The sequence below is a fragment of the Helianthus annuus genome, chromosome 6 (genome assembly GCF_002127325.2).
Source record: "Helianthus annuus cultivar XRQ/B chromosome 6, HanXRQr2.0-SUNRISE, whole genome shotgun sequence".
NCBI classification, from domain to species: domain Eukaryota; kingdom Viridiplantae; phylum Streptophyta; class Magnoliopsida; order Asterales; family Asteraceae; genus Helianthus; species Helianthus annuus.
Window position 1 is genome coordinate 63,874,272 of NC_035438.2, and position 12,936 is coordinate 63,887,207.

General features: G+C 39.4%; 2 protein-coding genes and 1 long non-coding RNA gene across 7 annotated transcripts; all 3 read left to right on the forward strand.

Annotated features, from left to right (window-relative positions):
* Positions 1-2,971: 2,971 nt before the first annotated feature.
* Positions 2,972-4,122, forward strand: LOC110888554 (cytochrome P450 94A1). Its single transcript, XM_022136075.1, has 2 exons — positions 2,972-3,233; positions 3,665-4,122. Exons 1-2 carry the CDS (start codon positions 2,972-2,974, stop codon positions 4,120-4,122), a joined length of 720 nt encoding a protein of 239 aa, XP_021991767.1.
* A 54-nt stretch (positions 4,123-4,176) lies between these two features.
* Positions 4,177-4,491, forward strand: LOC110890737 (cytochrome P450 94B3-like). Its single transcript, XM_035974158.1, has one exon. The coding sequence runs from the start codon at positions 4,177-4,179 to the stop codon at positions 4,489-4,491; it is 315 nt and encodes a 104-aa protein (XP_035830051.1).
* Positions 4,492-4,640: 149 nt separating this feature from the next.
* Positions 4,641-6,261, forward strand: LOC110887185. Of its 5 annotated transcripts, none has more exons than XR_002563122.2 (4): positions 4,646-5,029; positions 5,351-5,453; positions 5,521-5,616; positions 5,702-6,261. It is a non-coding gene; the product is annotated as an uncharacterized LOC110887185 (long non-coding RNA). The 5 variants fall into 5 exon arrangements; XR_004861454.1 differs by having other exon boundaries at positions 4,661-5,029; positions 5,553-5,616; XR_002563120.2 differs by having other exon boundaries at positions 4,641-5,453.
* The last annotated feature ends 6,675 nt before the right edge of the window (positions 6,262-12,936 follow it).

The window sequence follows — 12,936 nt, forward strand, 5'->3', positions numbered from 1 at the left end:
ACGATATGCTTATCATTGGGAGTAATGATAAAATTATCAAAGCTACTAAAAGCATGTTGAAAGCGAGATTTGACATGAAAGACATGGGGTTAGCGGATGTGATTCTTGGAGTAAAGATCATAAGAACCCAAGAAGGTCTTGTGTTAAGTCAATCTCACTATGTGGATAAAATTCTTGAAAAATTCAACTCGGGAGATACGAGTGTCGCTCGAACTCCAGTTGATACCTCCCAACATCTCAAGAAGAATAAAGGAGATGGAGTTGCTCAGTTAGAGTATTCAAGAATTATAGGCAGTCTAATGTATCTAATGACATGTACTAGACCCGACTTGGCTTACGCGGTGAGTAGGCTAAGTAGATACACCAGCAATCCGTGCGCGGATCATTGGAAGGCTATCACGAGGGTGCTTAGATACATACGATACACAAGAGACTATGGATTGCATTATACCCGACAACCAGCAGTGATCGAAGGATACACTGATGCAAACTGGATATCGGATAATAAAGATTCCAAATCAACAAGTGGTTACGTGTTTACACTTGGAGGAGCTGCTATTGCTTGGAAGTCTTCTAAGCAAACGGTCATAGCGAGATCCACAATGGAATCTGAATTTATCGCCTTGGATAAGTCAGGCGAGGAGGCGGAATGGCTACGTCAATTCGTGGAAGATATTCCAAGATGGCCAAAGCCTTTGCCAGCCATATGTGTACATTGTGATAGCCAATCAGCGATTGGTAGAGCTCAAAGCTTGATGTACAATGGCAGATCAAGGCATATGCGACGTAGACATAACACGATACGACAACTACTCTCAACGGGTGTTATCACAATTGATTATGTGAGATCAGCGGATAACATTGCGGACCCGTTTACAAAAGGCTTAAGCAGAGAGTTAGTAGAAACGTCGTCAAGAGGAATGGGACTAAAGCCCGTGGTTAATGGGAATATGAGGGAAACCTAACTTAGTTGACTGGAGATCCCAAGATCTAAGTTCAATAGGACAACTTAATCATATTACCAAAACGGAGTCACTGTGGGGGAGTACCCCAAACTAAATAAAAGGGAGTTACATATACTTCCTAGTCCATTCCAATCAGTGACATGAAGTGAGGTTAAGCATATTAAGGTTAATGATTTCGGGAAATCAAATAACCATGATGCTTTTAATGATTCATGGGAATCACCTATGTTAGAGAGAAGTGGGGTCGCTTCAAATGGATTTGTGGGGTGCGCAAATCCTAGAGCTCTCGCAGAACCAGGCCAGTGTTCCAGGACCATAATAGGACACGACAATGAGGAGTTGGCCAAACCAGGGAGAGTATTGTGTGAAGTGTATTGTCGTTTACACAAAGGGGGGTATGTTCAAGGACATCGCGTCTACACACCGCTAGTAAGCTAAGTGCGCTTCACAAAAGAAGGTTCAAAGGCTTCAACCTACCTATCTTGCAATACTCAACTGTCGAAGTTTATCGTTGAAAAGTGTAAGGAAAAGATCCATTTCCATACATGTGGGGGATTGTTGGAAATTTGATGAAAATAGCATTTTTCATGTGGGGGATTGTTGGAAAATAAGTGAAAATAGCATTTTTCACAAATATAGGAAAATGATTTTTTCCTATTTTGGACTAGAAATAAATATAATAAAATGAGCGGGTTTTATGTATTTATTTGTGGGTTTGTGTTCTATGTTGGAAGAGCTTCGCAACGAACTAAACCACGTCCAAAACCGAGCTAAGATGAATGAGATATCGATGCTCAAAGTTAGGTGTTTGGAACAATCAATGTTGAAACTAAAGGGAAAGTAGCACCTTGTCCCACATAGGAGGAGAGATGGAACTTAAATGGGTATTTAAGGTGGAACTCTCCATCCTTATTGTTTCATGGAAGCACACACTAGTGTCCTCGCGAAGGGTGCGGAGCACCCTAACTCGCACTCGCACTCGCACACGCTCGCGCGCGCGCGCGTGGCGTGGGCGATGAGGCGCAATGTGGCGCTTTGATGGCGCACTTTGCACTTCGCACGCTCGCATCGCCGCGAGCCGCTTGAGAGCCGCCTTTGTATTTTTGACCGCGCGCGCGTGGTGAAGCACAAGGGTTGCAAGGACCAAGTGGTAGGTGATGCGGCGCATGACGTGGCAGTCATGCGCATGCGCGCGCGGGTACACGAGGCGCGCGGTTGGGAGCATGGTGCATGGGTCCTACTGTGCCGTGTGCGGCGCACCAGAGTGAGCCAATACGGCGCGACTGTGTGGCGCGCACGTATAGACTCACAGGTGACGTGGCGCACGCCGCACCGCCGCATGGACGGACTTGAGCTGCACCGCCGCACGGCGCACGGCAGTGAGCCAAGAGGCCGCACGCCGCATGGCAGTGAGCCAAGAGGCCGCACGCCGCACGGCAGTGAGCCAAGAGGCCGCATGGCGCACCGCGCATGGGCGCGCGCGCGCGCAGAAGCTTCCAGCATTGAATGACAGGGCAGTTTCAGTCCAGCTTCGTAACTGACGAGTTAATAGGCTTTGACTGAGAATTAAATGACGTATTAAATTGCATTGAAGACGTTTAATGCAATTTAAACCTCTCATTTAATTCATTTTGACTGTTTCAACCTAGGAGCTGTATAAATACAGCTCCATACCCACTTCAGAAGGACACCAGAAACAACAACAGCAAACAACTTTCTCTCTACAATAATTAAGATCTTCTCCAGCATTGTTCAAGGTAGCCTTCGGGTTGTAGGCTTTCTCCGGCAGTACGCTGCTCCGGCTGTTGTACCCTGGGAAACAAAACGAGTACTCTTGGGAGACTCGGAATTTGTTTTAAGGGAAGCGTGTTGAACACGTGCCTCAGTCAAACTCTGCTTCTACACCTTTCTTGTATTTTGGTTTTTTCAGTTGTAATAGTATTGTTTAATTTTCTGCTTTCTTTGTATTGTAATCAGTAATAAAATTGGTTTATTTTATTTAATTTATGCGAACGGTTCCTACAGAAACCGCGGCCGTAGAGCTACATACACGGTTTGTGCCGGTTCTTGAAAGGGCTGCGGCTTTAAACAAGGTTGTTGATCTTCAAGATCTTCTTGAAAGGTACTCTTTTGACAATATATGTAAAGTGGCCTTCAATTTCGACCCCGGTTGTCTCGCCGGAGATGGAACTTTCGGTAGTGAGTTCATGAAAGCTTTTGAAGAAGCTGCAATGCTTAGTTTCGGAAGATTTATGTATATTTTACCAGGTTTGTAAGCAAATAAACTTATCTAGTATAATCTCACTGTGGTCGCTTGTGTTCATGAACTGCTTGAAACCAACCGAACCGCCTAAACCGGTCTGAAATATGTATGGCCCAATTCGGTTTAATTAGTTTGAAGGTTTATGGTTCGGTTTACGGTTTGAAACTTAAAACCAACATTTATTATTTGTTTATTTTTTTATTTTATGAATATAAACTTATGTTTTATATTTTTCTAAATTTACTAAAAAAATATAGAAATGTTTTCTTTCTAAACTGCAAAACCAAACTGTTAAACGTAAAAACAAAGTTACCTGTTCGGTCCAAAATTTTCATCAAAGCTGACTGAACATAACCGTGAAATAGTGAGGTGGCACCCCGAGTCCAATTTTTTCTTTGTTACTGAAAATACAAAGTATAACAAAACATGTTTTCAGGACTCTACAAGATCAAAAAACTGTTGAATGTCGGTTCGGAATCAAAGCTACAAAAATCGATCGCTACTGTTCATAAATTTGCGGACGACATTATACAATCGCGAATAACAGAAAGCACAAAAGAACCCAAGGAAGATCTGTTATCCCGGTTCATGAACATATCCGAGTACTCCCCAGAGTTTCTGAGGGACATAGTCACAAGTTTCATACTAGCAGGCCGCGATTCGACCTCGTCCGCCCTCACATGGTTCTTCTGGATATTATCTTCACATCCAGAAGTAAAACTGAAAATACTGGAGGAACTTAAAACACTCCGCCTTAGCAAAAGTGATCAGAACTCTTACGAGTTTGACGACCTGCGACAGATGCATTACCTACACGCTGCGATATCAGAGGCAATGCGGCTGTTCCCACCGGTTCCAGTTGACACAAAAGCATGCCTAAAACCTGACGTGTGACCAGACGGGACGTTTGTTGGGGAAGGGTGGTTTGTTACATATCATACATATGCAATGGGACGGATGGAGAGTGTTTGGGGGATGGATTGCAACGAGTTTAGGCCGGAGAGGTGGTTGGAAGAGGAGAATGGTGGTGGAACGGTGGTGTATAGGCCGGAAAATCCATTTAAATATCCGGTGTTTCATGGTGGAGCAAGAGTGTGTTTAGGGAAAGAAATGGCGTATACGCAAATGAAGCTGGTGGCGGCAACGATTATGGAGGTGTTTGAGGTGGAGTTGGAGGTGGTGGAGAAGAAGGTGCCGGAGCATGTGTTGTCGTTGACGATGAGGATGAAGGATGGGTTGAAGGTGAGGGTTAGGAAAAGATGAAGTGGTCCATTGATGTATCATGTAAGTGTTGAGTGGGTGACATTTGGTGTCAAAAATGGTTATGTCAATTATTATCTATATATAATAAATAAATAAGATTTGGGACACTTGTCCTCCTCTGGTGCAACCATTGTGGATTTTTGTCGAGAAAATGGTGGATCATTGTTATTTTTCTATGGATACTGCGTGGGTTACCAAACCCGTTTTTTTGACCCGAATATATAAGCAACTAAACAACCCTAATTTTCATAATCCCTCATTCAATCACGTCGTAATAGTCTAAACCAAGAACACTTTCATTCATCATCAATCCTTCTCATCAATACATTGAATCTTCAAACTGGGAATCAGTGTTGAGACTTTTGTCTCCGATCTTCTGTTTTACGGTTAAGTTCATCTGTTCTCTCATTCATATTTGTGTTTCAACGGAGTTTTGATGTCTTAGAACCCTAACTTCAATCGCTTCAATATGTCATTCCCTTCAAGCCTATAAAATATGTTCCATCATTCTCCGTTTACACCAATCGAATTGGTTCAGGTATGGATGTTCAATCTTTTCACATTCCACAAGTAAGGTATGGTACCCTGTCTCCCATCCTAGGGTTTCGTTTTTGATGTTCGTCATTACTTCTTTATGCTACGTTACTCAACAGATACCAACAATTCTTTTTACAGAATTAGGGTTTAAATTGCGTGCTTCTGAATTTTTACTCGGTATACATTAGGTTTATACATACTTAATTGTTACTAATTGTAGTTGATCCGATCGTATAGACTATGATACAGATGATATGTTGTTGAGTTTTATTTGGTGCTTTTATTCCTTTCGGTATTTCTTATGTTTGGTCTTTTTTTGTAGATCAGGAAGAAAATTAATTTGGGACCAAATGTTGATGAGAGGGTTCGAGGTTTCAAGATCATTCTAACACTTAGGGAGATGAAGATCTAGGCGGAAATTAAAGGTATTTCATTGTCTTTTTTCCTACATTTTATAGAATACCGTTAATCAATTACATTTAATTATACAAGATTATTTTGCTGAGAAGGATGTTTTACATTAGAGGTGAAACTAAAGAAAGTAGATCACAACCAGAATAGGATATCCTTGTATGTTATTGCTAAGAGGTAGACTCCTTTTATCTTTTTTACTATTCTTTAAATGTTAGTGTTGGGAATTCTAAAATTGAGCCTCAAAATGCTTTAATTCCAGCCGGCGGTTATCAGAAGGGATCAGCAACCGATTGGCAGAAACAAGAGGCTGACTTTATGAGTGTTGAGTATGATCTTACCTCAAGTTGGAGCGACCATAGATTCAAAGAGTGGTGGAGATAGGAACTTCAAAGATGTGATGCCCTTTGCAACTTGTCATGAGCGTGAGGATTTTGGTTTAAAAAAACGCGCCTTAGGCGCACCTAGGCGCAAGGCGACCTAAGGCGCAACCCAAATCGCTTTGTGTGATATAAGGCGCAGGGTGTACAAAAGGCGCAGGTGAAGCGCGCTTTTTAGCCTAAAATTTGAACTGAGGCGCAGGTGAGGCGCGCGCCTTTTTTACACGGGGTGTTTCTGTGCAGCTGAGTGTTGTAGAATAGGCTTTTTATGCTATACAGTTCTGTTTTTTTTTCATTTTAAAACATATTTAAAGCTTAATTTTAGCTAAATCAAAGGTAGGGGATGCTAAAAACCTATGGGATATATAAAATAATTTATATAATCACTTTGCGCCTTGCGTACGAAAAGCTCACCGCTTTTGCGCTTTGCGCCTCTGTTTTAGACCTCGTCGCTTTTGTACGTTTCCCGCTTTTTTAAACCAAGGTGAGGAGCTTGAAGCAGTGCTTGAGGTCCGTTTTCAGCTTTTTTGTGTTGTTTCAATCGGTAGAGATATTTGTAACATATTAATTTTTTTTTGTTTTGTTGTGGAGATATCGACTGCTATATGTTTTGTGTAATCAGGGTCGAGATATTTAGGATATCAGTTCTCACCGTTTCGTACTAAGGCAAGTACAATGATTATTGTGTTTTAATATTTTTATTCTGCACTAAAAGTCAAGTTATATTTATTGTTTGGGTGTTCATTTTACAAGTTCAAGTGAGGGGTGGAACCAGATTGGAAGTCAAGGCTTCCACGTCTCACACACTGTTATCTCAGACTCGTTCATATTGAAAATGTGGATCTGATTAACATTCAACACTTAGAAAAAGTCGAAACGGGGAGGAAACAACACCTTTCGTGCGAGTGGGTGGTCCAGTCGCATGGAGGGTGAGTCCCTTCGTGCGAGAGGCTCTGTTTTGGGGTGAAAACAGTTTTGGTTTTGTTTGAACCATTCACCTTCTTGGCTAAAACGACCTTAACACAAATCCACAGCTATAGACTTAGCTTGTGAGCTCAGTGGGTTTGTAATTCCGTCAAGTTAAATAACAGAAGGTTTTTTTTTATAAAAGTTTGAAAGTTAGAACTTAATCTTTAGCTTGGTCCCCAATATTTGAGTATTGTTGTCAGATTGCCATAGCAAATCTGAGAAACCAAGTGTTAAGATCAAAGAAACGTAGAAAAGATAGTAAAAAGTGGAAGAATAGTAGGAATTAAAGTGTTTGTGAGTTCTAGACTCACTTAGATTGTTGCTGGAAAGTGTTCAGCTGAAATGTTCGAGTTCAGTATGCTAGAAAGAATTTTGGAGTTGTGGAAGGTGATAAATAAGGGTGGAGGTACGTATTTATAGGCTGGGAATGAGTTTGGAACGATTGGGATTTCGGGCGAATAGGGTCATTTCGTGTGGAAGGGGAGCCCTTCGCACGAAAGGGTTAGCCCTTTTGCACGAAGATGCAAGTTTGTCGGTCTTCTCGAGTTTTGTCGATTTTGAGTGTTTTAAACGTGTAAGTGCAACGCATAAAGATAATGTATGAATAAATGAATGTATAAATGAATTTTTCATTTATAAACAGGTATGAGTTTGCGTATAATTGTATCAAGTTTGCATGTATAATAAATGTATAACAAGTATTTATGAATTATGTATAACAAAATGTATAAAAAGATCGAGTTTTTTATGATTCAAGTCTCGGAATACAATAATTGAAAATGAAAGACGAATACAAAGGATTACAAGTTTCCATAGATAGAAATACAAACAAACTTTCTAAATAAGGAAAACTCCAAAAAGGGAGGCGTTACAACGAGGAAGTGGGTTTTGATGAGAAATTAGAATCCATGAAATCAAGATAGTCAAATTGTGTGTCAACACATAATAAACTGGAATTTAGGTGCTAATATGCTTATAATGAAGGTACTTGTTGAGTTGAAGTTACATGGTTAGAAGTTGCTAATCAAGCTAATATAACTAGCTTAAAATTTATGCCCATAAGGTGTAAGACAAAATGCCTAGATGAGAATTTGTTGTTGATAATGAATGAAACTCATTGATGAGAACCCTATGATTGATTGTTTGGCATGTTTACATGCCATGGATATGACCCATGAGGTTCTAATGACAATTGGGTTGTAATCTTTAGGCAACTCGAGTGAAGATTTAGGAGGTCAAGCCGGGGCGGACATACGTTTGAAGGGGAAGCTTTAAGGTACGTAGCTTATTGTTACGTTTTTTATTTTACTTAGTTATCAATGTTGAAAATTTATGTTGAAAATGATTTAAAAGTAGTGGTTGATGCTCATAAGTGATGGTATTCATAAGAGCAAATCAAAAGGGTCGTTTATTATTCATTGAGGCCATAAACTAGATGACGGAAAAGTAAAACCGAGGTATAAACAACCCGCGGGGTTGTAGAGGCCAAGGTGTTGTACTTTAATTACCAACCATGATTTTGATTATGGTTGGGGAATATGAATGAGAAAATTTGTTGAAGAATGGAACACTTAAGTTAAGTAACAGAAAGTCCCAAACGGGTCGATTTGGTTAAAAGGTCAAATCGTAGGGTAATAAGGGGATACTAAGGTTTGACCTTTGAAAACTCTAATTTTATCTATTAGGAGTCGTAAGGATCATAAACGGGGTTTGAATGAGATCCGGATGATCAAAACCGAATTTTAAACAAGTTTTGGGGAATTTTAGCGGCTCTGAGGAGTAGGCTACTCCCCAGGCGTAGGCTACTCTTGGAAGCTGCTACAATTTGATCAACGAAACTATTTCGTTTCATGTTTTTAACGTTTTGTTCAGTTTAAGTGATTATTAATCGTTTGAATGAAAATATTTTGATAGGTAAAGTCTAAGTTAAAGCTCCGGATGATGATCAAGCTAAATCAAGAACCAAACACACTTTAAATCCCCATTTGCTTCTGCGTTTTAGTAGTTTATGTTTATAAACTTAAGCACATGTACTTTGTATCAAATCGTAGTTACTTGCTTAATGGAATCTCTTTTGAACATAAATTTTATGCATTATTTAGTCAGGTCTTACATTCTCTACCGAGCACTAGTTAGGCTCTAGCATTGTTTGCAATCCCTAAATTCAGTGAATTCAATGTTTTCTTTATATAAGTATAATTAATTGTACAAAGAAATTGTATTAAAGACTTAGTATTTTACTATAAGTAAGGTTGACTGCACATAGTTAGAAGAGAAAAGGGATAATATTTCAAATCCATCAATTAGACATTCATGTGTAATTATTATTAACTGATGTTTGTTTCTCTTATGGATGCTTAATCTATTGTTCCTTAATTAAAATGATGATGCGTTGAGTTCTGAATGGTTAATCCTCATATTAATACAAAGTTTAGTAATAATCGCATGTAAACAAGACGTTTATGCATCCGGTTAAACATATGATATAAGTTCACGCAATCAATACTGGGGCAAAATATGAACATGCAAGCTTTTAGAACATATGTAAATTGGAAGAAGTGGAAAAGAAATGCATGTACAACATGAGTATAAAACACATGGTAATGCTAGGATTTGAGATCAATATAATATAACTAGCATCACAAAAGCCAATATTCATAGTAACTAGTTTCATTTATTTTTAAATAGGAGTAAAGTATAGTTTCAGTCCCTAGTGTTTACACCCAATCACATGTTCAACTCTCATTTTGAAAAAAATCAACAGTCTGGTCCCTGTGGTTGTCAATTACTAGCAATCAAGTCCCTGGGACAAACGTCTGTTAGTTTAACATTGGCATTTATGTTAAATGACCTTAATGCCCCTTAGGGACTAAAACAACAAGTCAAAAAAGTTGGGTTTTCTTTTATAAGCTCTACAACTAAGAAAACCCACCATCATCCTCAAGTTCCCCTAAAATGGCAGTCGCTTCCTCGTGGACTAGCAATACGATTGGTCGTTCCAATGCAGTATGCTCATGTGGTGCCGCTACTTAAATTAGAACATCTTGGACCGAAGCTAATCCAGGGATAAGATTTCTTTGTTGTGTAAGTGTTGCTTAGTTTCTCCTTCATCATTTCGACCCGATGCTTAAATAAACAATGTCATATGTTGAGTTGAAAAATTTGCAGACTGCTGGTATGGGTTGCTTCGGTCGATTAAGCCTCCAATTTCATGTCCCAGATATGAGAGGCTTATACCATCCATGTTGAGCACAAATAGGGAGAATGCAGAATTGATGAGATTGAAGGCAAAGGAAATTGCTGAGAAAGGGGTTGAAGTTCAAAGACTCAAGTTTGTGTTATGTTTTTCATGGTTGTTGTTTCTAATCTATGTAGTGATTTGGTGATGTATTTGTGCCATTTACTGTTACTCTGACTTAGCACTGTAACTATCTATGTTTCCCAACGGCTGGTTATATCAATGAAACGGTAACTTTTTGAATTTGGTTCTACAAATACAACTCTTTATGTTATGTTGTGATTTCAACAGCTAGCGGTAGTGAAAATGGAAAAGCGAGGTAAGAAACGTTTACTTCCTTTCTCCTAACACCAAAACAGGGTAATAGATAAGAAAGACCAGGTAGCTTGTGTGGATACAGAGGTTGAATCATACTTACTTACTGGATGTTGCTAAAGGTAATTATGTGGATCGGTCAAACCGAGATTCTAGGGAAACAGAGGTGGTATGGAAGCAAAGCTTAAATCATGTGAATGAAGAAGATTCATCTTCCCGTGTTGAAGCGAGTCATGAACCGGTCAAATAGATTGATGTTGAATGCAAACACAAAGAAAGTGAAGCAAAGCCACTTAAAAAGGCGAGGAACTTGTGGAAGGACTTGGTTTCAACCCCAACCCAGATGAGGATTATGACTACGAATCAGGAAAACAGGATTGGTCATGTGTTTGACACAACCCATATTCTCTTGAAGAGAATGATTCAAACCTACCTTCGAGAGAAGATTGTCATAGGAAATAGGCCCCACCACTATGTTGAATTTTGTTTCTGAATAAGTCTGTGTTTAGTTGGTAGTTTACTCTGTGATGTGGTAAGATCAGTGTATTATGTTGTTGTAGTCGAACTTATGTTATGTTTAGTAAGAAATGTAAGGTTTTGTTAGCGAACTTATGTTATGTATATAACCTTCCATACAATAGCAGTTGTCCCAAAATTTGGCTACTTAACCATCTAAGTAATTGTTCGACGACAAGCATCCTAATAGTTCAAACACAACCACAATAAAGTAACAAACAACACATCAAAATTGTTTAAACACAAAGCAACAACAACATAGTTGACATCTAAGCAGACTATATACCACCTTGACCCTTGCAACTGCGACTGTTGTCGATAAGATCATTGCATTTGCTGCATTTTGTGGTGCATCCTTTTCTTGTAAGCTCCCCCCCCCCCCTTTTTAAGCTGGCTTCAACTTCCAATTGAGACCTCTTTCGTTTCTTCTTAGGCCTTCCAACCTTCTTATGATGTTTAGGAGGAGTCACTTTGGTTGGGCACCTCGAAGGAGGCCACATTTAAGGTCCTGGATTAATGGTGTGCATGTATACTTTCTTCCAATTGTCTTGCCAATACACAGGATCAATCTAAGTCTCTGGAACTCCTGGACTCAAACCATTCTCAGCCATGTTCCAAATGGTAACGAGTACAGGCTTGCAGAGTATAATAACCCTCGAAAGGGCCATAACAAATCTTAACCGCGACTCCAAAAGTATACGATGGAAACCAACACGAAAAAACGAGAAACCCGGTTCTAGGTCATGTCACGCTAGGCGACGGTTATATGGTAATACGGTCACGTTACGCGACCCTCCTTTGACCGCCAGCTGACACATGGCACCACGTGGCAACCACGTGACATGCCTACGTGGTGACTCATGCCACCTATGCCCTAGCCTAACTAACCTCTTCGTGCTATGCGAAGGTGTAGCTTGAATCCGGTTGCGCGACGTGACGAGGTCAAAGATCAGCTATAAAAGGGACGTGATTTTGGACATGCAGACTCGTTCAAACTCTTTTCTTTCTCACTCATTATACTGCTATTATACCCGAAGCTCTAAAACTTTGCCCCGTAATCAGCGTGCTAACTTGAATCACTGGTACGATTCCCTGTCCGATCGATCTGAAACTAAAGCAACGGATGTATAAGTGTTGCCTGTATACGGCTATACTTTGTCATATACGTTGTGGTTTTGATCTAGTGATTATCATTAAAGTTAAATTGGGTTAATACACTAATACGTGTTGCACCATATGCTTAATTAGGAACCACAAGACTTAGACCAGAAGGCTATTACTGAAACCCTAAATCTGCAATGTGAGTCATTCTCTTTTATCAAATGCTTTCAAAACCCTAAATGTTTTTCAGTTACACTTACAGTGATTAAGCTTTTGTATTCTGAAATTACTACCAGTATGTGGGGTTTTGTATACACTACTAGTCCAGCGTTGCCATTGGACAAAGAGTTAGCCAATAGTAATATGACCACAGCCACCTAGTTGGATAGGTGACGAATACTGATTGACTAATTTAAAGATATAAACAAATGTAAAATCCCTTAATGTTGTAATTATAACAATGTGTTTCCATATGTAACGCCTTGCTTTTTGGAACTTTCCTCAATTAGAAAGATTACTTGTATTCCTATCTTTAGAAACTTGCCTTCAAATCATATTCATAATCCACTCTCAATTCCGCAATTTGAAACCTTGATCATAACGAAATTCATATTTTATGCATACTTGTTACTAGTTCAATCAATTGTTTAAATACATTTTTACGCAACCTTATTCTTATTATACATACAAATTCATTCATTATTTTATACACTTCAATCATGCTTTACGCTTACAAATTTAAAACAATTAAAACCGACCAAAATACGTTTAATTACGCAAAAATGAATCGCGAACAAAAGGGATAGGTCCCTCTCGCACGAGAGGACCCTCTCGTCCCAAATTCCCCATTCGCCCAAAACCCAGTCGTCCCAAACTTGTTTTCAGTCTATACATACCAATCCACTTCCACTACAAAAAAGGTGATCATTAGGGACTAGATTATCAAGGACTGATGAATCAGTATCGAATACATAGTAT

Excerpts from the sequence above, each read along its gene's own strand:
- LOC110888554 (XM_022136075.1), top strand. The coding sequence starts at position 2,972 with ATGCGAACGGTTCCTACAGAAACCGCGGCCGTAGAGCTACATACACGG. Across the intron at positions 3,234-3,664 it reads ATTTATGTATATTTTACCAG|GACTCTACAAGATCAAAAAA; the intron begins GTTTGTAAGCAA and ends ACATGTTTTCAG.
- LOC110890737 (XM_035974158.1), top strand. The coding sequence starts at position 4,177 with ATGGGACGGATGGAGAGTGTTTGGGGGATGGATTGCAACGAGTTTAGG.